The sequence below is a fragment of the Hippoglossus stenolepis genome, chromosome 12 (assembly GCF_022539355.2).
Source record: "Hippoglossus stenolepis isolate QCI-W04-F060 chromosome 12, HSTE1.2, whole genome shotgun sequence".
NCBI classification, from domain to species: Eukaryota; Metazoa; Chordata; class Actinopteri; order Pleuronectiformes; family Pleuronectidae; genus Hippoglossus; species Hippoglossus stenolepis.
Genome location: NC_061494.1, coordinates 9986805 through 10012479, shown reverse-complemented (window position 1 = coordinate 10012479; position 25675 = coordinate 9986805). Strand labels below are relative to the sequence as shown.

Here is a 25675-nt window from a genome sequence, read left to right as displayed (position 1 = left end):
GTCTACTTCCCAACATTATAGTTATCCAATTTGCAAGAGAGCACGGCTACATTTTGCACCAGCACTTCCCACTGTTATTGGAAGCATTAATTATAGTATCTCACATTCATTCCGTCTTAACCAGTGCAGTGTCCCTCTGTGACCACTTTGCCTCTTGTCCTTCTGAATCTGCTTTGGGCAACTGAGAAACAATGATATTCTTCCAAGGTTTTTTTCCCCTTGGTGTCAGAAATAAATGGTCCAATAAAAAGAAACCTTTTCCGAAGGATTCTTGTGGCCAAAACAATCCCTCAAGGATTCAAAGTCCATGATCATTTTTATCAAAACCCACACAGAAAAAATATCGTCAGAACACATGCATCAGTACAAGGTCATCATCAATTTATCTCATCTGTGACGCTGAAGGGCACAAGATGCTCTACTTTCTCCCTTTTCTGCTTCATCTCTTGCCTTGCTTCCAAAATCTGAACCCCTGTTAAGTTCCAGGAAAGAGACTAATAGACTGTATAGAAAGATGGACAACATGACCGCTCTTCAAAAGCGAAGCCAACGTGTCTCGATCCCCTCGTTGTGGCTGTCTGTGGTACATGTCATTAATCCCACCTCCTCCGTGTTAGTGGATGGGACATGGACATTTCTGTCATTTTAAGGTGTTCTTATTCTGTTCCCATGTTCATTTTTCCAGCAAGTTTGGTTATAATTGGTTATATGATGATATATAAATGGGGTGAAACATCATGACTGACAGCTAAGACTGACTCCTGTTTCGTTGAGTATGCGTGTGGCCAGCACCGACTCTCCAAAGGACAGCATTGGCGCAAGATGGCAGCGTTCGAGTCCGGGATATTTTAGCTGTATATCTGGATAGCGTGAGGAAGTGAAGATACCTCATCCATCTTTATATAAAATCAATGGGGCAAATATATAAAGTGTGTGCCTTGTGAGTGACTCATCTATGCTTAATCAAATTATATATTTATTTGGAAAACAAGTCACACCATCTTGGGATGGTGCCTCAGTTTTGAAACTTCTGTCGTAGGCTTAGTAGTAAATTTTAGACATATTCAATAGATGGCTGATAACTTCCATACATTTAAGTTTGCAACTCTACATCCTTTACATTTACTTTCAAAAAGTTTTCTTTATAAAGACTTCTACAATTCCCAATCGGCCACATTCACCTTCCAGCTATTCTAAAGTTTTGAGAATCGGAAAAGGTACAAGAGGCGCAGAGATTTTCTCTGGGATAGTTCGCTTGAGAAATTCCCTAATTAGGTGTCAGCTGAGACAAAACATGCAGTAAAACTCAATAGTGAAAATGTCAAATTTGAAATTCAAGGCAGCTAGATGACTATTAATCCTGATTGGGGAGCTGCTATTCTTTTGTCCCCTCCGCCAAGCTTTTAGTGAGCAATGAGGTGGAGTGGAATTTGCAGTATTGCTTGAGTAATAGGTCACACCACTGGCAACGCACTGCTTTGACCTGCAGGTATTAAAACTGTCCACCTGGTCAGGATGGATGAGAGGGGAGAGCATACGGGAAATTGATAAATCTCTGGATCGGCCTGGGTTTGCATTCACAGTTGAAGCAATGGCATAATTTTATAATTTGTAGGCGACACCTTTAATAGAAAAACATTTACATACTCACATCGTACTGAGAACCATTGGAGGCAGCTGTAATAACCGACAAATTGTTAGTTAATATGACAGCTCCTGCTTTAAATGGTCAAACAGCAGCATGTTTTACTTAAATTTCCCCTGATGCAGAGCTGACCATGGATGTTTGAATCTCTGAGAGCGTGTATGGTGACATTCAGAGCAGCGATCAGTGTCTCACAGTCAACGAAGCAGCAGCTGTTATTTATGGAGCCGAGCCTGGGAATGCTTCTTGTGAGAAACTTTGACAGAATTCTCCCTCTCATCAAGATGTCTTTCCTCTGCCTCCCCCTCATGCTTTCAATATGACTCGGACTGTTAAGTTGCACGACTGATACATCCAGATCATTTCGCCTAAAATAAGACTTTCAAAAATGTATCGTATCTGTGTTTAACATTTTCTATATGCCGCAATAATATGAAAACTTTAATCTTATAGAATAAACAATTCATTTATGTTAACATTTTTGTGGTTAAATTGTAAAAAAAAAAAAATCAGGCCTTATTTACATGTATTTGTCGAAAGGGTTTGATAACGAGATCTCAGGAATTATTGGCATTTATTATGTGTATTGGCATATAAATATATATGTATTTATATGCCAATACATTGGTGTCATACATTTTTTACACTCCAATATCAATATGGGTAAATCCACTCCCAAAAATCCTGTATTCTACTGCACTGTCTTAGAAAGCATGGCTACAATATGCCGAGAATACCAGTGCTTTGTTCTCATGACCTCAGTGGTGAGCTTTCAATGTGCAGCATTAGCTGTCCAGCCTCATGAGTGGATGGTCAGTGGAGAGGACTTGAAACTCTGGTAAACCCAATCAACAACACTTTGCCCTCTTGTCTGTGTCAGCAGGTCTGTCTGAGTTTGACTTTGCAGCGGTCCCCGTAGACATATGGCATGCCAACATGTCAGAGCTCGAACTGGGCGAATGAATGTGACTCAGACACACACTGAAGCAGACGCTGCTGAAGGGAGACTGCGGCCCCACAACCGACTCGTGGCAACACACACCTTGTCGTCATGTGGACATCTGTAGTGAGTCGGTTGATTTATAGCCTCAGATGATGATGATTTTCTAGTTTAAAGCAACAATACTTAGTTACATTCAGGGTGTAGACCACCATATGCCTTCCCTACAGCCACCAGCTGCTCCTTTGACCTGACACCAAGGTGTTTCAGTGGGAGAGCAAACCCCGCATGGGAACTAACACTATGTGCCTGGCTGTGGTTTCTGAGCAGGTATGCAATGTCTGTGTACATGAAAGATGAATGGAAAGAAAAATGAATACAGCTGAAAAGGCAGCTGTTAGTTTGAAAAAAAGGAGTGAAAGCTAGAGAAATGTTTTTACTTTTTAAGGGCACAGCAGTATAAATGTTCCTTCACAGCAACATTAAATCAATACTCACAGATCTGTGTCACTCCGACGTAGTAAAACCTATATTTATGGTACCTCGCAGTGTAGAGTACCTTGACTTAGGACTTCAATTTCGCATTCTGACAGATAAACTCCAGACAAAGCCATCCATCCATACACAAATAATTTAATTTGTATTTTTGCTTCTATCCTTCAGGAAGCACCAAAAATAGAGTTTAACATAAATCACAGTAAGACAATTCTAACAGCAAAAACTAAAAAACCTTTGCTTATACTACATTGTTGGGAACTAAGCACACTGTAACATATGCTTTTTCTTTATGAAATGCTCTATATAAATAAAAGATATGCACATGTAAGGAATAAAAAGAACAGATGGATCTGTAGAAATATCCGTGACTAATGACAGAGGAAAGATGCACTCAGTGACTCTGTGGAAAACCAAGAAGACAAATGTTTCATGATTTTTTTTAAACATTAAAAGGAGGTAGTATCACAAACGTTCTTAGGAATCATACAAATCTTAGTAATAGGTAAGTAGGATCAAAAACTGTAGAAGATCATGAACCAAACACACTCTCCATGACATATTGGTCCTCAGACTTTTATCAGGCAAAACACAGACAAAAATGAAATATAATGTTTTATATATACACGTGTGTGTGTGTGTGTGTGTGTGTGTGTGTGTGTGTGTGTGTGTGTGTGTGTGTGTGTATGTGTGTGTGTGTGTGTGCATGTGCGTGTGTGTGCGTGCGCGTGTGTGTGTGTGAATTTGTTAAGGGAGTTCAAGTGACTATAGTGTGCAGGATTATTTTCTTATAGCTAAAGTTGGTCATCCTGGAAGAGCAAGCAAGAGCAGGTGACACATTGAAAAAATTACTAAACTAATACATCCAACCCCCTCCCATCTGCCCTCTCATCAAAGCTACGCCCCCAAAGCAAATGAACGCGCACTGCCCGACAACTGCTAGAAGCCGACTTTTGCAGTGACTCGCTTGCTGGCTTGTGGATATCGTCTCTCTACGGCTGGAGACTGTGGTCATGTGCAGTGAGAGCACCCCTAACCCAGTCATTCAAAAATTGAAATTAATGTTTTGTATCAAACTTTTCACAAGAGATGTGAATGAACACCTTGGACCACAGGAAACTGCCGGAGGCGGAAGTGAAGGCTGGAGAAAGAGCTAACATAACTTAATGAGGCGTGCTGACTTTAGTACCAACAGCACCAATAAAAGAGACATCATTTCTACACAGTTGTGAGACAGAGGTGATGGCTTGAATTAACAATATGAGGCGTTATGAATGACTCATGGAAGCACATTCCCAGCTGTGCTAGTTTTTAGAGTTCACCAAATTGTCCTGCAGGCAAGTTGCACCTTACATATCCTATTAAATGAGGACGCACAGATGAAGTCAATTGTGGACCAAGGCTAAAACCTCAGTTAGGCAAAGTTACAACCATCTCCACGGCCCTCATTAAAATGAAATCATGTCAGTGTCAAAAAAAGAAAAAGCTGACTTTCAGTGTAGGGTACTGTATAAGAGTGACAGCAGGTCTCGGGTCCTGTTTGTCAGATAGTTAATAACAGCAAAAGCTTCCGTCCTTGCCATTCACAACAGGCGTCTAAATTTCACAGATCCTGTGCCGTGGGGCCGTGTGAGGAGAAGCTCGCTCTCACACAGTCTGCAGAAACAAGGGCAGAGTCTGTGAACCATCTGTCATTGTGCCAAACTGCAGGGCCGGGGGAATGGAAGTCACTGCAGTCAAATGAGCAGACAGCCCAGCCTTCAGATCGCAAAGGGTTCTGGGAGGAATCTCGCACCCGCCCTGTTACGTGACGCTCCCTGCTCCACGAGCTCTGGGAGTCATGACAACCCACCGCCCTGACCCGCAGACCACACAAGACACTACAGAACAGTCTCACACAAAGTCAGCTGATATTAATATTGGATCAGGCTGCATGGCTGATGATGACTTTGTTAAAGAACGTGCCCGACCTCTAATCTCGCCTCCTGCTCCTCCTCTCATCTCTGCACTTTCTTCTCCCCTAAATGACATCGTGACCCAAAACTAAAGTGAGCCAGTCCGCCTCCGTAATACTCCGACAATGACTCGTCTTCGTATCTCTCTGTCCTCGTGACCCCTTTCAAAATATCTTAATCCTCATTATCATTGTGCCGCCATTCTTCCTCGGCCCCAGTGTGAATAGGATTTGACTCTCCCATCTTTCTCGAGGGCCTCCTCCACGGCGCGACACCCCGCTGCCATTGTTCCTGCCTATTTCCCTCTCCCCCTCAGCTAAGATGTTGACGCATGAGCTCAGGCAAGGGCACCCAGGTCTCTCCATCACATCGCCTCCCACAGCAGACTAACCACTGCAGCTCTGCTTTCTTCCCCTGGTTATGCTACCAAGATTATTCAAGTGGTTAAGTTACCTTGAAACAGAAGACATCATGTTCTGTTTTGCAAGAAATCTGAATAAAATGCATGTTGATTTTATCTCAAAGGGCTACATGCTACAAACGAGGCGTCTGTCTGAAGGCAGCACCTCACGGCGTCACCTCTGACAAGCTGCCAGACACACCACGGCGCCGGCTCGACCGCGAATGTTAATTGGAATGAAGTGTTTTGATGGATGCATTTTTTCAAAAAACTATTTACTGATATACGTTTCATTTTTACAGCTTGTCCTTGAAGAAATAACAAGACCTTTAAAAATCAAAAGTGAAAGCTTGTAAATAACAGGAATACGGTGTGGAGTGTGGAATACGGTATTCGTTTACAAGGTGAAATAAAAATAAAAGATGCAAATAAACATCTGATAGTCGACTATACTGCATAGATGCCATTAGTGCTACGTGTGTATTTATAGTAATTAGTTTCACTAATCAGAATATCAGAAGCCTTTTACATCATCCCTGTGCTCCAATAAATGCTACATGGCTTAAGAAGGTCAGACGCTTGACAAGGACGGTTATTTTAATGAATGACCATCTTTGTTAATAATTAAAATTAAGCTCATGCTTTTCTTGATCCGTCATTAAGAGCAAAAAAACTTGACTGAAACAAATAATTGTCGATTATTCAACCGTATATTGATACTGTTAATGTTGTATTTAATGTCAAGGTCAGTTTTATCTGCAAGGCTGCGAACTCCTGAATTTCAGCACAAAATGTACAGACATGTCTCCAGCAAGCAAGATTCAACAACAAGTGTAAGAGGACCTGAGTGAGGACTTTAAAGTCAATCCCCTAGATGCAGTTGATCATTAATTCCTGCCTGTTCTTTTCAGACTATAACTTTTACACAGTGATGATGATTTGCTAAACTTGAGGCAGGTTAAAATCAATCATGTCAGTTAATGTCCTGAAAACTAAATCTGCCTTTTTCATGTTGATTATTTGATCAATAAAAGCAAAGCACTGAGTTTGTTTAGTAAAGGAATGTAGTGACTGATAACAACACACAAGTTATAACACAACTCTTTACATGAAGTCTAACTGCAAGTTGTTGTTGTGTAACATTGTTTACATTCAATTGGGCTAGTTTTGGTTTCACATTGTAATTGAGAGAGTGGACGAAAGAATGTATAACAAACGTACGTCCTGTCGACATCACGTTCATGGGCAGCCCCGACCTATACGAGACACCGATACGTTATGGGCGTCCATCTGACATCCCCATGTGATATCAACTGCAAGCAGTCCTGTTAGCCGCTTTCTCTCCTCTTTCCTCAAATTGTTTAATGCTCGTTTAACTTCCTGCAATTGGTCTGATAGATTGAAAAATCCAAAAATGATAACAATTACTGTAATTTGATCCGGACGAAAACCACATCTTGTGGTCGGACTTAATTTCGGTCATTTTGTCCGAGCACATGCTTCTATTTGCCTTCACCCTGCAGACACATTCAACATCGAAACAACATTGGAATCCAATATAAAATCAAGATCTCCTTTCACTGATATTTCATTTAATCAAAATCTGAGAAGGCTGCCACCACACACACACACACACACACACAAACAGATCAATAATGTAATTAGACACAGAGATGCTATCTGAGCCTCACAGGTAGTTTTGAGCTTTACTAAGCCTAAGCCGATCGTGCTCTGCCTGTCATGAAGGAATAACCGGTTTGATTTGGAGGAAACAAACTAAAGGATTTCTTCGTTACTCTGCATCACTTCACTGACACCCAGGAGGATTGTTTTCCCCACATCAGCAGACAAATGACACTTGAAATCAGACAACAGCCGCTGTGACTCCTCTCACTCAGACGTAGCGATCCAAACAGACAATGGCATCAGAATGTGCTCGGCAAAATCATAATTAAAAGCCAAGTTAATGAAACCTAAACACGTTTTGTTCCTGGTTTAGACGTTGAGGTAGAACGAGGTGATTGATGTTTGTGGAGGGTGAAGAAAATTCCTCTGTTAACTCCAGTTGTGTGATTTTGTTAACAAAGAATTAGAAACCCGGTTGTAGAAGTGTGTTAACTGTGTGTCTCCTCGTTTATTCCTACTCATCTTCTCTCTTTCTTCCACCCATGAAAGATAAAGAAAACTAAACGGTTCAAAGAAGCATGAAACAATCAGTTCCGTCCAGCTTTTATCAGCTCTGATTATTAGTCCCTGCTTGCTTGAGCCTTTGACATAAACTGTACACACAGGGTTCTTTTTACACATCGCTCCCAGAGAGGAGCAATTCAAATAGTGAAGCGGTTACGCAACCTTTAAATGTTAATTACGTAAATGTCCTTCTGGGCTAGTCTCCATTTCCAGTGAAAACCTGCCTGTGGTTAGGAAGGGAAACGAGTGTCGCAACTCACATGTCAGATGTCCGAGGGTGTGTTTGGTGTGACATGGTTATAATAATAATAATCACTCAGGTTCAGTGTCTCCTTCAACAGCTGAGGTGTTAGAAAGGACTTGTGAGCAGATATTTTCCCCTTTGTATTTATAAAAATCTCCGTCCAGGCGAGAACACAAAAACGACTACAAATGTTCAAACAAGCATGCTGGGCTCGTAGGAGGTTATAAACTGTATATCAACGATCAGACAAATACCAGAGAAGAATATTGTGGGCTCCCTCAGTGAGGCATAATACATTTAACAATACAAACTCATCTCTTTTTAACTTGTATCTTTGCTTTATATCTTTTTCGTCAACTTATTCACTCTCCACAAACATCAATCCCCACCCAAACCTAATGATATGCACAAAGCAAGAGTGGGCATGAAGTAGCAAAGTAAGTTGTGACCTCTTCGTTTCTCAGACGCTCCTTTTTAACTGATTCTTTGAATATCTGCACTTTATATCTCTGTTTTAGTGACTTGAATACTTCCTACTGCTAATGGTTTGGTAATTTTGCAATATTACATTCATTATCATCATCACTACTTTATATTTCCCTACTTTGGCTTTTGTTTTATTTTAGTATTCTTTTATTTTATTTATTTTTTTATATGAACTCACTTTTATCGTTACATATTCAAGCACTGGTCCTCTCTTTCGCATCATTACACTTGATAATTTTGCACTTATTTGCTTACTCTTTTATATACTATTATAATATTTGTTGTTAAAACATTGGAGCACGACCTGGCACAAGAATTTCTTTCAGGTTTGATAAAGTTCCATCTTATTGACCTCTTTGCAATGTTCCTATGGATATAAATCATAACTACAACTGGATTAGTTTTAAACAAAACAAAAAAACGTACAAATGTTATTATTCTTAGGCAAGTTCTGGGGTTATAAGAAGAGACTTTCGTTTCTACAGTTTCCGAGCTGATTTATAGATGTTTATTCGCAATTGACATTGTAGATAATGATGTTTTCAACAAGTGTAAGACACACTGAATAAAAAAATACGATATTATGCCTGTTTGCGCCGAATTGGCAGAGTTGTGACTCAGAGAAGAAGTGCGACGTTTGACTCAAATTGTGGCAATTAATGTCACACAGTATCTTTGCCTCCTCTTCTACTCATCAGGGAGGTGCGCCTCAGTTTGGAAACCTCTTAAGACAGGATGTTACATAGCACTATTAAAAGAAGAATAGCTACTGATTTTCTCAGAGTGGATATATAAAACAGAGTGTTTTTTAGCTTGACTAAAGCCTTTACGTTTTCTGTTAAGAGCATCTCTGAACTTTGTGGCCACATTACAAACAAGACAGGTTCTGTCCCACACAGTTTACAGTCAATCAGTGTAAATGGGCACAAACTCTTGCTGACTTGACTCCATAAAAGGAGAAGAAGCGATGGAAACGTGCACACGGACAGAAAGAGAGAGAGGGGGAGAGAGATGCACTCTCCAGGAAACGTTTGCTTCAGAACAAAACCGTTCGAGGGGTAAAAGGTGTTTGGTACTTCTGCTTGGGCAGTTCAATGTTTCATTTAAATAGTGTTTCCGCGGCCGTCTTCCTGGAGAAAACAGCAGCCATTCTTTTGAGAAATTTGCCATCTTAAAACTCCTCACCTCATCGCCTGTACACTGAGCTGTTTTCACAAAGCGGCTGACTCTGCTCTTGAACTACATCCACCTGCCAAAGATTAAACAATGTGTGACAGGAGAGCGTAGATTACTGACAAAATCCACTCGACAGCGATGGAGAAGGGAGCAATAAACACTGGAAAGCAAACATTGTTCTTTCTTTACTTATCTGTGTCTGCTCTTTAAGAGAAACATTACATGTCAGGGTGGATTCTTTCTCAGGAAAAAGGTGAGATCATCTTGACGTGGACAGGCTTCCTGAAGACGTGAGTAAGGGAACAGGTTCAAAGTGCCTGTCAAGTGAGACTTGCTTCAGACTTACTGCAGACTGCAGTTGCAACACCACCTCCGCTGCCCCTTCTTTGATAATAAATCTTTACCAACTCCCATGACAATTTTTCCTCATTTAGTTCCGTCAATGTTATCTTCAGTCCATCCACCAGTGTACCCCGCAGTTTAATCTTGCACAGTATTACAGACAGAGCAGCATGAACTGCATGAATTTCCAATGAGGAGCCAGCATCTTGTTTCCCCCCCATTTAGATTTCTCTCTTCATCCGTCAGCATGACATTTGACAACTTCTCCGCATCGCCACGGCTCCCATCTGTAGAAGCTGAGGCGCAGATGGGTCGAGAGGTCCATGCATGAACAGTGCTGCTGAGAAGGGTGCTGGTGTGTGTGTTTGCTTGTGTGTATGAGTTTGTGTTTGTGTTTGTGTGTGTGTGTGTGTAGCCGTGACCCATCAGGCCTCGTGGGAAGCTGCAGCTAAACTGATGGATGCCAAGGAACAACAGAGGGAGGAGGGGAGAAAGGGAGGGAGTGCTGGCTTAGCTAAGTAGGAGACAAGTGCCTGTACTGCAGCAATGCAGAAGTGAGGGAGAGAGATGTCAATGAGATGAAAAAAGAAAAAAAGGTGTTGAAGTGTCACTTATCACAGCGTGGCACGTTCAGAGTCCACAAGTCTCTGCAACCTCATGTGAAATCTTCCAGAATATCTGTTCGCCGTCACTGCTCGTCGCGCTGTGGTTATGACAGTATGCTCCTCGGCCTACCTGGGCAAGGACAACAAACCCTGGCAGAGCAAACACTCCCTGCTGAGCCTCCCATGTCTCCCCCCTCCCTTGGCCTCTAAACAAACAGCTCTCCCTCCGGACGCTCTGTGGCAGGGACTGGGACACTCGTGACTATCGACTGGCTCTCAGCTCAGTTGTTTCACCCCCATGTAAACATGATCTTGCTAGGACAACCCATGGCCCGTGTTTTTTTTACTTCCCAGCAGCGGAAGTATTATATGCATTTCCTCTACACTCATTCCCCCAACCCTCCTTTCACTGCCTCTCAGAGCGGCCCGCTGCAGTAAAATGTAAACACAGTCCGAGGGAAGCCTCTGCTCATTTTTCATTGTACAACCACCACCCGCCACCCTGTGCAAACGTACGCCTGGCCTTCTCCATTTCATGCAGCCCAATGACACATAAATGCACACGCACTAACACGATCAAAGCCCACTGAACACACACTTGCTCCCATGCACGTAAACCACACAGTACACACACACAGAGAAAGAAGAGGAGACGAGCTAATGCACGGCAGGAGGATTGCAAGCACTCAAGGAACAAATATCCTGTTCTCGTCATAAAATTTTCATCCCCAGCAAGCTTGTTGGTGGGCCAAGTGCATTTCCGGGTGAAAAATATACACACTTAACCTTGAGCTGATCTTTTTAACATAATGCGTCTCCTTTATTGGATTCGAGCTGGACCTTTCTCCCAGGAATACCAAGTGCAAAGTGTTGATGTCTGACGAAGAATCAAGTTGGAGCGGAGATGAAGGACGAAGAGGAGTCGTTGTGCCAGATCTTATGACTGGACGTTATGTTCCACCGGAAGGACACTGATATGACACCTTGAGCTGTGAACATTGTGACTGTCTTGTACTGATTCTCAAGAGCCACCATGTAGGAAGAGACTAAACTCACACGTATGTGAAAAGACTGACATTAATGTGTACCTTTTTACATGCAGCCTGTCATATGTTCTTATGGATAAATTATGTGCATTTTCTTAATTCATTTTCTTTTAATTTATTTCTAATTTCTATATTTATTAAATACCTAAATTTATAAAATATTAAGTCTAAATTGCATAATTTTGTCATAAGTGTTTAATAGCGACACCTTAGCATTGAAAGGGCAAACTTCAATGAAGATTGATGAAGATTGTGGTTTCACTTTCACCCTTTGAACTGCAACTTCAGGCCAAAAATGAACTGTGAAATTCAGTCCTTGTCAACACTACTGCAGTAAGAGAATCCCCATCCACACAACATTCATTTGACAAAATGTCTCCTCTCCACACAAGAACAACTACAGACGCTCAAACAATCATGCCAGGCCAGTAGGTGGCGATATCAACAATACATAAAATACCAGAAGAGAAAATTGTTAGCATGCTCAGTGAGCTCAAGCCCAAGTAATATTGGGAGACGCAGACGCCTGTGAATACCGGTAATGTGGTGCAGTGATGCAAACTTAGCTGCAAACATACAGATAATAGAGAAACCAGTATATAGCCGCTATTGTTGTAGCTTCTGGTGCATGCTCATTACACAAAGCAACAGTGAGCATGTGCAAAGTAAGCTGTGAAATCATCGTAACAGCATGTACATACTGATACACAGAAACAATTTGGAAGGTGTTTGTAAAATCTTAGTTTTAGTGACTTAAAACTCAGTTTGCATTTGGACGAGAGCCTCATTCATACACACACAAAAAAGTTTAGCAAAATATTCATAGCAGTGTGGGCAGGGATGCAATTCATCATAAATCTTGAAATAAGATTGTGACTGCAGATTCCAGGTGTGCTCTATGACGACGTTTGATTTGTCAACATTACGCTGTTCTTCTGTTACGTATCACAACAAATACAACATGACCTTCAAGAATCTGTACAACACTGCAGAAACAGACAATGAGACGAATCCGGCGGGATCCAAAAACAGATGGCCACAGTCAATCAAACTAATAACTTAGGAAGAAATTCATATGGAATTGATGTCACCCAACTGGGCCCGGCAATGCACAGTAACCCAGAGTCATCTTTTATGTTGTCTGACAACAAAATTCAGGCTCAGGGCGTTGAATACCAGACAGTGTAGCAAGTGCAGGCAACATCTGCCAGTCGATTAAGTATATTATGATAGCTTACATGACTCTAACTCAACTGAGCTAATGTTAACTCTCTCTGGCGCTACTTGTAAATGTTTTTGGCGTACTCGCAAAACTATTAGGTTTCTATTTCACACACACACACCACATAGTGTTGTGGTGAAAGGACTTGGGGGCATTGCTTTTAATACATTTTCTTTCACACCAAATCCACAGAAACAGCTTGTTTTTCAGCTTTACATGATACGCTGCATTCGCATAATTCCAAATCCATATTTGTCAAAGTGTTGATTTGCAGGGCGCATTAAGGTTCGGTGGCAGAACTGGCTTCATATGCCAGCGCAAACGCACCACTTCATGTAAACAACAGCGAATCAAGGCAGCGACACCCCCGGTGGAGAGGTTGCTTTTGAACAGTGAGGCTGTTTGAATACATTTGAATAGATTTGGCTTCATCAAACGGCTGCCGTCCAGTGACCTAACTAACCGTCAAAGGATTCTCTTGCATGTTAATCACCGGTAAACTGAAAATAATAGAGACAACAACAGATTACTCTGGTTCAAAAAAGGAAGTGGTGAGGGATTATTGGGAATTGGATGACAGCAGTTTTTATTAGAGGATATCAGTAGACAAATACATCTCAACTGAAGCTGCCAACAGAAGATATTTAACGTTGTATGTGAGGTTACGCACTGTTTTATATTTTTAGCTTTTAAAAAGATCACAAGGGAATAAACTAATAGTTGCTTCTGACATTCTAATGGCAGTTGGGAGTTTCCTAAACTACAATTATACAGGTTACACTGACTGCCAATATTTAGTTGGCTGGTATCGATCTGATATCTAAAACAAACTAAAACTGTGGCATTATAATGACACAACGATTTCCTGATTGACCCTTCCACATGACTTTTAAGACTGCATTTGGGTGATGAAGGACGCCGACACTCGCCGCTGTCTATAGATTAAGAAGCTCTGGATTCATATGCCGTCTGAGCTTATAAATATGGATCTAGTTTTGAGGCCGTTTGGCACAGAAATCAATATTGTACAAATGAAACATTTGAAAAATGAATCCATTATTTTCGATTCCTCTCAGATATACACACACGCAGACATACTAACCTGTGGAGACAGGGCAGTGGGAGGCTGGGTGAAGAGTGTGGAGTGGGGCGCTGATCGTAGGCCATGTGCTCTCCTGACAGTCTGACGGCTGAGAGGAGCAGACAGTACGTCCTGCTGGAGAACACACACACAAACAGACACACACGTCAGGTTAGAGCACATCATCATTAGGGTCGAAGTGGAAACAAAGTGTTCGGGCGGCATATCACATGCTATTTTCAAAACAGCCACCAATAGGACCGACAGTACATTCCTATGAGCGACAAAGGGGCTTAAAATAATGAGGCGTGAAAGTGGTGATTGGGTTTTATTTTCTATTCCCCTTTAAAAACAGGCCAGTTTCCTCTGTGCAGCAATTCAAACACACCGTGTGGTCGGAGCCGTGCCTGCAAGACATATTATGTGAAATCCTCCATGCCGTGCGCTGGGGGACATGTGACGCGGCCTCTGCTGCTGCACCTGTCAATTGCTGATGAAAGAGCTGACCAGCCTGCAGCTGCTCCACACCTCTATCAAGATCAGCAGTGATGTTTTTTTCAACCATCTACTACACCACTGTTTGGTTATTACAAACTGACTGTTATCATGGTGGAGGAAAAAGAGAAAAATATATTGTTGATCTGATGTGTGCGGATGTGAGCTTTTCTGTGCTTGTTCTAGTGTGTGTGTGTGGTGTGTGGTGTGTGTGTGTGTGTGTGTGTGTGTGTGTGTGGGCAGGTGCATGGCACAGGTCACGGTAGACTGGATTGCCTAAAATACTTTCACCTTCAAAGTTAGTGTGCACTCAGATATTCCCTGCCTCCCAGGGCCAAGGAAAGATTAGATGGAGATAAAGTGGGAGACTCTTCCATTATAAACACTGAGAGTACCTTGACCGTGCACACTGAACAACAACCAGTGCACCACGTTAACTACTTGAATTAGACCCCAGTAATATATGCACTTGTTTAGCTCACAGGGGAGGGTCTCATCACAGACACCTTAACAATATAAGATTTGTACCGAAACAGTTCCCAAACCCGCTGTCAGCATTATGCCATCAGCAATTACAGCCACAAAGGTCAGACATGAAGATTATGTTTTCAAAACCGTTCACCTTCACCGGCACAGTTAAGAGTCTGCACTGACAAATGAAACGGTTAGGAGCAGATTTATTAAGACCTCAGGCAAGACATGATTAACTGAGTTTGAAAATGGGCAGGTGGAAAAAAGTTTTATTGTTTCCACCTTAACTTCAAACCTTTGCAGATGCTCTTGTGTAGCAAGAGTTTTGGGAGAACTCGTGACTGTATTTGAGCTATATTTTTTTACTCTCTTATTTTTTTTACATTGGGATATTGGGAGTTTTGCAACCTTTTCTCAAGAGAATAATTCATGGATCTTGATTAAAAGCAGGATTACACAAAAACTAAAGAGTTAAAATTGTGGACATGGCCAAAGAAAGAACCCATTCAATGTTGGAGTGTGTCTAAATGGTTGGATGCAGGAAAGCGGTAGCTTTGGCAGATGTATGTGCGTATACAGACCTCTGAGTGCTATCAATCTAATCATGTAGCAGTCTGCAAGATGGTAAAACAGGTAAAACAAATGTCAAACTATTCCTTTAAGTGACTGAATTCAATAAATTGCTCCATCGATTTTCTTCTAAACTGTTTATTCTCTAAACTGCTTTTTCTGTTCAGAGCTAAACCACACTGAAAGCTTTCCCAGCATGCATTGGGAAAGAGGCACCACAAGAGGCACCGTACATCAAGGAGAGGTCACAGGACTAATATATACACACAACATATATTGTTATAAAAACAGGGTATTGATTGACTATTTGTATTATATAATTAAACACTTAAAAGCACCAGTTCAACAAAGCTGCATGTGTTGGGACTGTGGAGGGAAGCCCACACGGACATGAGGAGAACATGCAAACCCCCACACAGAGGAGGCCCCATGTTGCCGGTGGATTCCAGCAGTGACACGACACAGCTAACCACCGAGCCACCGCGCTGCCAGTAAATGTAAGCTTTACATTAATTAATCAATGGTAATCTTTGAGACAGCCTACAATAAGAAGGCTAGCATGAGAAGCACTGGTATGTCTTTAATGACATAACTGCTGTGTCCTTTCTGTGATCAGGGCTCCAATCTGATGACTGCTTAATACCTTCCTCCTCTACATGTTATTACACACACGATTACCTTTCCTTTAACGACTTTCAGCCTTGGTAAATTACATTACTAGCTAGGACATGGGTTGGATTGTGCCCGTGTGCGTTTTTGTGATTGGCAACAGTTAAGAATATATCTTTACACTTTGGTAAATTAGGTCTGTAGCTTCTCTAAAATCAATAAATTCCATTTCATTCATGATTCTCAGACCTGCAGAGGGTTAAGGACCAGTTAGACTGAAGCACTGGCCATGTTGGAGAGGTAATAAATAATGAGCACTGATGACATTTTTCTTTCATGACTCCAATTCTCGGGTTATACAACTGCAAACAAGCAGAAAATTGAGGACAGCTAATGAAACAGACTTTCCATTCCTCACAATTATTTTTGACACAGTCTGTTCACCACAGACTGGAGCAGCCTATTATCCCCACAAGGGTCCAATTTCACCAACTGACCACACTCATAGTCCAATACAAGAATGTGCACTAAAGCTGATATCACAGTAAGACCTCAACATTAAGACAGGCAAAGGACCTTGGTACTCAGATAGCATGTTGCAACAGGATTATTCCACTCTTCCTTATCAATACAAGTCAGGCGTCGGCTCATAGGAGTGGCCGTGTGTGTGAGACTCCAAAGACTATAAAAAGTGTCCTCGACCTGCCAAGAGAATCTCCATGCGCTCCTGTGGAGGAGGAACAGTGTTTGTTGAATTGTTGACGCTGTGACTGTAGCTAGGCCAAGCAACCAAACTGACTCATTTTCATTCTGGCATTGATTTCAAGCTGCAGCAATACAGTTACTGAATAATATACCTGTACGTAAAAAAAACAAAACACTACTAGGTTTCATTTACCATGACATAAATGTGAGCTTAAGGTTTGCAAAATAAACTTCACAACACTAGGAGGAAATCATGCAACTAATGGGGTTTAATGCTCGACCACTAACCCAACATAACGAGACCCCACAGACTATGGAAAATACAGAACAAGAAATTGTTCAGAACAATGAAATCCCCTGTGTTTGAAAGGGGATAGTTAAGCTCTCAGGACCTGTCAATACTGTACACACACAGACACACAGACAGAAAAGTATGTTGCTACAAAACACAAGAAAGATTTAATGCCATTGTCGTGAACGGTATGATATGGCACAGCCCTACTGGAAACTGAAAATGTTGCTTTTGGAAATTATTCATTCCAAGAGACTTCAGTGTGATGAAAAAACGTAGAGCCCAACCGATATGGATTTGCCAACAACAATGTTAGAGAGCAAAATAATTTGCGATACCAATCGGATTGATTTTAAGAAGTCCTTACCAATCGTTATCCTTACAAGCAAACGTAATTGAGAATTTTTTATGAGATATTTTACAGTTTAACCATAGAATCTAGCATAAATAAATATAATATTTTTTTCAACATAAATACACATATTTTCTGCATTGTTTGTTCTGTAAAAGAAAAGTTTTCATATCAGAATATATTGACAAACAAACCGTTACCAATATGTCTGTGAAAGGCTCAAATCAGCCGGAATTTCTTTCAGACGAATGAAAATCTGACTAATTGTTCTTCTAAACACATCCCACCATCTGCACTAGTTTATAGGAGTAGTTTCTTAAAGAAGTAGCTGTGACCTCGGCGCACCACCAGGCCTCCGGTCCACTGAGGAAAGGCACCGTCTATTTCTGTTGATTAGATTGCCAGGGGGGGAAAACAGCTGCTCGCTCTAGATACCAGCTACAACAAACGGGGCGTGATCATACAGAAAGTACTCCACTTTATTCCTCTGATACAAAAAGACCGCAGCTGCTTAAGTCCCTACTAACAGCACCTTTCTTTTTGGATTAAACACACAAAAAAGCAACAAACAGGTGCAGAGACAGACACACTTGTTTTCTGCATCTAAACCAGCCACTTAAGTGCAGTAAAAAGGGAAACATCCCATATTGTTTCCCAGCCTGCAGCAAAACATTTCAAGAATTCACTGCTGCAGAGTGAGACATGTGTAGTTCTGAATAGCTCACAGCAGAGTTGGGGAATAAAGTGGGAACAATAATTTGCAATATCAATTTTTCTCAATTACAAAAATAAACAGCAACTTTGGTGCCAACACTAACCACTGTGAATGGATACACACTCTGGAGGACAGCAGTGTGGGAAGGCTGCAAACCCAGATTGGAGGGTAATGTGAGCACTGACCTTAATAAAAGACAAAGATTTTTCAAAGGAAAGTTGTGATTTATTAAATTACAAAAACTTGAATAAGAATCTATGACATGACATTTTTTGCTGTGTGATTTAAAAAAAAGGAGATAATTTGTATATTTATATTTCATTTAACTTATTCTCCAAAAGAATACAAAGGTAATATTGCAGTTTCAAGCTTCTAGTATTAATTTAAAAGCCGATGAAGTAAAACTCCAAACTGAACCATGGCTCACTTCGTTTGCAGAATGAATGTTTTTATGGACTTCTGGACCATTTGCAAGAAATTGAGACAGCATTAAACAATAGAAGAAGAAGAAGAAGAAGAAGAAGAAGAAGAATGCAAGCAAGCCTCTTCTGACGATATAATCTATGAACGACAAGGACGCTCATGTGGTGCACTCAAACTAGTTGTCTAGTTATGAATTTCGTCTCAAGTTGGTGATGCTGGTAGTAATACCTTAATGGTATTAGAGTAACCGGTTCAGTATTCATTTTCAAAAATGTTATAAACACATCATTTAATACACTTAATTAAAAAAAAGTAAAATTGACAACACGCCAATGTCAGACTCACCCATCTACAAACCGATCAATGTCAAGTTACGGTAAAGGTAATAAAACTATGTAACAAAGACATGAACCGTCGTTGGGACCTTAGTTCGGACTTTCAGGTGTGAAAATGTCCTTAATATATCATTTTACCATTATGTGATATTAATGTGTGACTATTATCAGGACAGTAGCTCAGAAGGAGAGCATTCACAACACATGATTAATACTTTGGGTTTTGTTGAGTCAACAACATTCCAGTCGTCCAAAACAACACATGGACTCAGAAGAAAAGCATCAAAAACAACGACTGGACTGAGTGGCAGATATTTTCATTTTAGATGGCAAGTCAAGTTTCAAAAGTCCAGCCACATCATGTGTGACACATTCAGGGCTCAGACAGAGAAGTGCTTCATACTCCTTGTCACAGTGAGAAAATAAACAACCTCAAGCTGTCAGGTATTGATTTGCTGATTGACTTAAAGCGCAGCGAGCTATGAGCTTGCTGCTGCTCTGGGACCAATCCCCTCCAATCACAGACACTTCAAATCCGTGTGGGGCTGCATGCAGCTGGCGACATTCTCAGGTAACTCCACTTTATCAGTCGTGCGTCACACGTCTGTAGTCTGCAGGATTGTTTTACATAAACTCGGAGCAAAGGCCAGACTCCAGCTTTTTGTCACCTCTGCACATTTCCCCCACGCCTGAACTGACGTGATCCCCAGCAGCTTTAATTACTGGAAATGGCTCATCAGCAAGAAGCCGCAGGACTCAGATGTCTCTTTATGCAAGATATCTTGCAGCACAGATTGGCTAATGGTTAAACTTAGATGTCACAGATGCCAAGTTAAGTGGGCCTTTGCGGAGGATTGTGCAATTGAAAAGGCCTGTGGGTGTGCTCTGCGAAGGATGCCATCAGACTGTGTGTTTTCAGCGGCATCCACCTAAGACCTGATTAGCCTCAGCAATTTGATTCTGTACATGATTCCTACGTGGGAACAGTTGGTAATGTCTTGTATACTCGACAAGGCCGCTGCTCAAGTCAAGTCTTTATACTCCATAGAGCAAGAGAGCTGCCCAATAAACTACTTAAATAAATGATCCAATAGTCTAACAACACTACTCACCACAGCAGTAGCTGAATAAAGTCCAATGGAAATCTGTGTATAAGCCAAGAAAACTAATTAAAATTTTCTCAACAAGTTGTGTAGCACTCTATGACGGGCCATGAGATATATACATATAGTAAATGACCGTAAATAAACACAGGTTCCTCAGCGTGGCTTTAAGATGCTACTCGGTAAAAGAAATGACATGAACAAAAAGTGAGGCAGGTGTCGGAGCATGGCGTGTGTGTGTGTGGGTTCATCATATCAGCCCAGTGGAGGAACAAGCAGCTGAGAGATAATTGCAGACTAATTAATGGGAATGCTGTCTGTTCTCAGTTAAGCGAATTAACCACGACAGCAGATGGTGAATGGAGGGCATCCTACAGAGAGAGGCGCCTACGTCACATCCTGTGTGTTCAAACGTACACCGCTACTTGATATTGCATGTTGAATACATACAGAGAATAAGATGTAGAGTCTGTTGTCGAGATGCTTTGTCTTTGTACTGCATGAGGTCATGCCAGCGGGGGCTACAAAGCTTTGACCCTGTTACTAATGACCCTAATTGACCCTAATACTGACCTGGTATTAACATCTGTCCTAAGACATCAGATCAATGGGTCAGCATTAAGTTTCTCTCTTCATATATACCCGGCATTAAAATGCATCCCGAATATGTCTCCTGTCACCACTTGTGATCAGATCTCACTTCCCCCTTAGATCTGCAAATAACCATGGATGTCATTTCTGTCCGCAAAGACCAAAATATGTTGTTGGAGTTTACAGATTCGTCCGATGTCTCTGTGTTTGTGGGTCAGCGTGAGAGAGCTGGGAGTCGGGAGAAACTGAATAAATGAAGATAGATTTAACCAATTTAGGGAAAAGTATCAGCCATCATGGAATGATCAGTGTTGATATTGTGGCAGTGGCAAAACATTTTTTTATGTATGGACACTGAGAAGTGCACACATAAGTTTACACTGTAGCGGGTCAGAAACGTCAGCTGAGTAAGGCGGTCCTTCGTTTGTGGCTCAGGACCGATTTGTGTTCACTGCAGCGTAAATAATGTGGCCACATGCGTCCCACACTACCTCCTAATGTGGTCTGAGTGTACATAGCGCTGACCACTTTGTGATCACTCAGGGCAGATGTTGATACCACTTCTGTAATGGGGCTTTCTACAGACTGCACCAAAGTCACCAACATTTATTGTACAACTTAAGCAATTCACATTCTGATCTGGCCATCTCTCCGCCTCATCTTCCTCTTTCAGCTCTTCCTTCTGCCTTGCTCATTCACCCTCTCTGCATCTCCCTCGTACAAGAAAGGCAGTCAGGGGTGAGAGGAAGAGAACGGGGGGAGGCTGCAGGCAGTCACTGGCCACCAAGAGGAGGGATGAAGAGAGTGAGATAGAAGATGGGGGAGAAGAGAGTTAGATTAAATTTCCAACACATTAAGCACACCCTGGTATCCAGTGCCTGCACTTGCAGGGTAGAGAGGAGGGGGGCTGCTGGCCAATGATAGTCCTTTATAGCTAACGAGAATTGATCCAGTTGCAGGGGTTCCCCCGACATTCCCAGATGATGGGCGGACAAATAAAGATGGAGGCTCAAGGATAGATAGAAAATAGCCTGTCCAGGTGAGTGAGAGGATAAAGGACTCACACTAATTAAATCACAGGCACAGTCGCATTCCCAGTGAACCAAACCGGCAGCTTTGTCTCTCAAGGACATGCAGACATTGTGTGCAGAGCTGGGCAGAGAAACAACGATGAGCCACACGCCCAGGTTCTGACAAGCCAATATAACCCAGACAGAAGGAGAGAGGGCTGCACGGTCAGTATCGGTCTTTACCGTAAATCAACGGAGAAATGAGGACACACACACGCACATGTATGTGACGTAAACACTTAAAAAACATTTGCCGTTCATGCACTGCTCATGTGGGATACACACACACACACACACACACACACACACACACACACACACATATATATATACACAAACAGGGTCATGAAGGCGGGGAGTGCAGAGAGTGGGGTTGACAGCTTAGCTTCTCCTGCTGCAGCAGAGATGAATGGGCGGGCTGAAAACTGCCTTCATTCATAATGGAGTACGGCAACAAAGCAGCTTCATCCCCAGGTGTCTCAGGGACTGCAAGAGCCGGACAGCGGACAAAGAAAGAAAAGGAGAGAAAAGTCCTATACCTTCCATAGAAATATTTTATTTTGATTTATTACCCTAGGTGTTACCTAAATGAAGGTTAGAGGGGCAGAGAGAGCAACACCAAAGTGTCGCTGGCATTGTCGGAGAGTCAGAGTGGCCTGGAAATGTCAGAACAAACACTGCAGAGTTTATCGCACAGTGAAAGCCTTTGGTCCATCTAGCTTTTAAAAAAGGAGGACTTAAAGCGTTAGTTCACCCAAAAATGAAAATTCACTCATTATCTACTCACCCTTATGCCGATGGAAGGGGGGGGAATTTTTTGAGTTTCAGGGGTTAACAGCGTTGCAGCCAAATCCGATACAATTGAAGTAAGTGGCGACCACTTTCCGCGAGCATAAAAAAGAAATAATAGAAAATGCCTCCATACCCCTGTGGTGTCATCCAAGTGTCCGTAAGACCCGACATTCAAATTCAACTCTAAACGGCCACCATGTTTAAACCATGTTTTTGCCTGACTGCAGCAGTAACTACAGCGGACGTCAAGGCTAAAAACATGATGTAAAGACGCCGCTTCGAGACGAATTACAGACTTCACCCACCCCTCTATCAGCATAGTGGTGAGTAGATAATGAGCCATCCCTTTAATATCTTAAGTAAATAAGAATGAAATGAAGGAGCAATAAGGTATTTCGAAACAGACAGCAGTGACAAGGTAATGGATGGAGGGTTAACATGAAATGTGAGGAATGTGCTGTTTGTTTTATGTCCTACAAAAGACAGACATCCTCTGAGCCATGGAGATGAAGCTGATGATCAGCAGTACAGAGAGTGGAAGCGTGGGCGTGAGGGGGGGAGAAGCACAGGCACAAGAGAGAGAGAGAGAAAGAGAGAGAGAGAGATGGAGAGAACAAGCATTAGAAGGAGAGGAAGGACTGTGCAGTAGTGTATGTCTCTTTGTGTCTGTTGGCCTCTGCGTGTGTGTGCAATCATTTCAAAGCATTCGTTCAGATCAGTGAGATCCTCAAATAGCAAGTACCACCTACTGGCACAGAGCTATATGAATATGTTAAGTTCCAGTATCAGGACAGAAATAGGGCACATTCAGTAACTACATTCACTGTAAAATGCTACATCTATTTAGAAAAGTATGGCCCACACACTCTGTATTGGAAGGGTCCTAAACTAAGTGGCTCTAATTGCACAAAGGGGGCAAGAATCAAAAGAGCATCATGCAGCACTGATAGCTTGACACTATTCTTAACGAGCGATGTCTCCATCTTACAAAGATCTTCCTCAGGTACTCGCCATCTTAGGCAGTACAAAGTAATATACAGACACAAAGACATTCATCACTCAGGTGCTGCGTGATTCAGAGTCAATTTACTCTCTGGCTGGACCAATCAGGACAGAGGTGATGGGGACAGAGTGTGCCACTATAAGCACATGGGCTAAAACAACTTAATCCATCAAGAACTACAGAGGCAATTCAAGGCTGATTGGACACATTATCACCATATTGCATATGCATGTATGTAGATCAGATACATGTTAGCTCTGCATGTGCCTGGTTTTTTTTCATAGACATCCCTGCATCAATGATATCAAAATGTTGAATAATGCACAAGAGACTAATTTTCAGATCCGCCCCTTCCACACTTGGCCCCGCCCACCAAGTTACAATAGATTTAGCTCCATTACAGAAAAACGGCAATGAAAACACATCCTCCATGGCGGAAGTAACAATATTGTTAAATGTAGAGCAGAGATCTCATAGGTGAGCAGTAAAGAAAAGAAAAAGAAAAAAAGAAAAAGTACTATATAGCTCAGCAAGTTCAGCAGAGAAATTTGTCAGAATTTATATTGATAGAGAAAGTTCAACAGGGAAAGAAAGAAAGATATAACTTTTATAATCACATATTAATTATATTAATTAAAATGTCCATAAACCTAAAATAGGTTCAATGCATTTTTTTGATCTTGGACCTGAGAAATTGTTCTGAGCCAATTTGTCTTGAACCAGCGGAAAATGCGCATGTGTGTCTGTGAATAGTAAGCAGCTGCTTACAACAGCCTGCAGCTGAATGAGCACATAGGTTGATGGGCGTCTCCAGGCTGTGTTTGTGCAGGTTGACTAACACGCAGGGTAAAAAACTATGAATCCAGATCACTTCTGGAGTAACCCTACGAGTCTGCAGACATGGCATCACAACGCTGTAGCTCAGCTATGATGACAAGTTGAGCCGGTACTGTAACTCTAGCCACGCACATCAATCAAACTTTTATGGCCCTGTCATTTGCCTCTGCTGAAACTGAGGCTTGCATAGAATACGGTTGCCTGGTTCCCCTACGAATAAGGTATATATATATCCTATGTATGGTATATTGCTTCTGTATATAACAGGAGAATGAAAGAAGGCAGGTATTTTCCCTTTTGCCAATTACAAAACATCCTGCAAACACACAGAAACACAGCCAGTCAAATTATGTATTTACCAGTGCATTCTGTCTTTATTCCTTTCCGGAACTACCCTTATAAAATTGATTTGCATTCAAGCAGCAATGACTACACTCAACTGGCTCTAGTCTTTGATTATAAGCTGTGAAAATCAAAACGCAGTATCACAAGTCTAGTGTCAGCGCCACATGCGCGACGTTCCTATTAATGTTCTGACTGCCGACACTCAATGTTGAACTGCTTCCCCACTAATCGTAATCCTTTTTAAAATCAGACAATACAATGTTTATAGGCAGATTGAGCACAGTATTTACATTTTAAGGATACAAGATTTTGTAGGTTACGGGGAAACAGGATTCCCACAACTTTCATTGAACGGCTTCTCCACTGTTATAGAACACGTATCACTTTCACTATGTACTCCTCGCATCAGGAAGTGATCACACTGACCCACGATACTATGGTTCTGTATCTTAGACACTATTCACGTAAACTCACCAAGGATGATATTTCATGAAAGCAGTGTAAATTTCCATTCAGTTTTTTAAGTTGGTAATAGAAGATACAGCCACAAACAGATGAGTGTAGCAGAGGTAAAGAGATAAAAAAATATATGTAGGCATCAGGTTCTTTATTTTGGGCGAATCTCAAACAACAGCTGCGTCTTCCTGTGAAGGGAATCATCGATCCGATACTGAATAATATTGGTTATCAATCGATACTGCCTCAAACGGTCGAGTATTAGTGACAACAAGGGATGATATATTGGGCCATTTAATTTGATTGAATTCCATGTTGTTTTTGTGTTGCTGTTTTGTGTTTGTTTTTACTGAATTTACATTTAAATTGTATTTCTGGTCAATTTTGAAGATTATTTAAGTATATTATACATTTTAATAAAAATAACAATTTAGTAAATGTATGTGCATGTATTTTATTGTTACACAGTGTTTTGTTTTACACAATTAGGAAAGCAATGTTCAAAGGAAAGATCCCACACAGTGAGGCATACAGCTTATTAAACATATACCGATTTTCGGTCAGACACCTAAATTCATTACTGTTGGTATGGGGACTAAAGAAGTGGTGCATCCCTATTCCGGTCATACACCTAACAATGCTCGTGTCACAGGCCCTGATCACAGGTATTGCAGGCATATCAAA

The 25675-nt window shown here is 41.5% G+C and overlaps 1 protein-coding gene across 2 annotated transcripts in view; it reads right to left on the bottom strand.

Annotated features, from left to right (window-relative positions):
• The window catches only part of mcu (mitochondrial calcium uniporter), a 57422-nt gene that overhangs the window by 16478 nt on the left and 15269 nt on the right, over nt 1-25675 (bottom strand). The window contains exon 2 of one of the 2 annotated variants that reach the window (XM_047342247.1): nt 13849-13959. In XM_047342247.1, coding sequence (XP_047198203.1) covers nt 13849-13959 — 111 coding nt within the window. Of the gene's footprint in view, nt 1-13848; nt 13963-25675 lie in introns of both variants that reach the window. The other variant, XM_047342246.1, reaches the window with a different exon arrangement.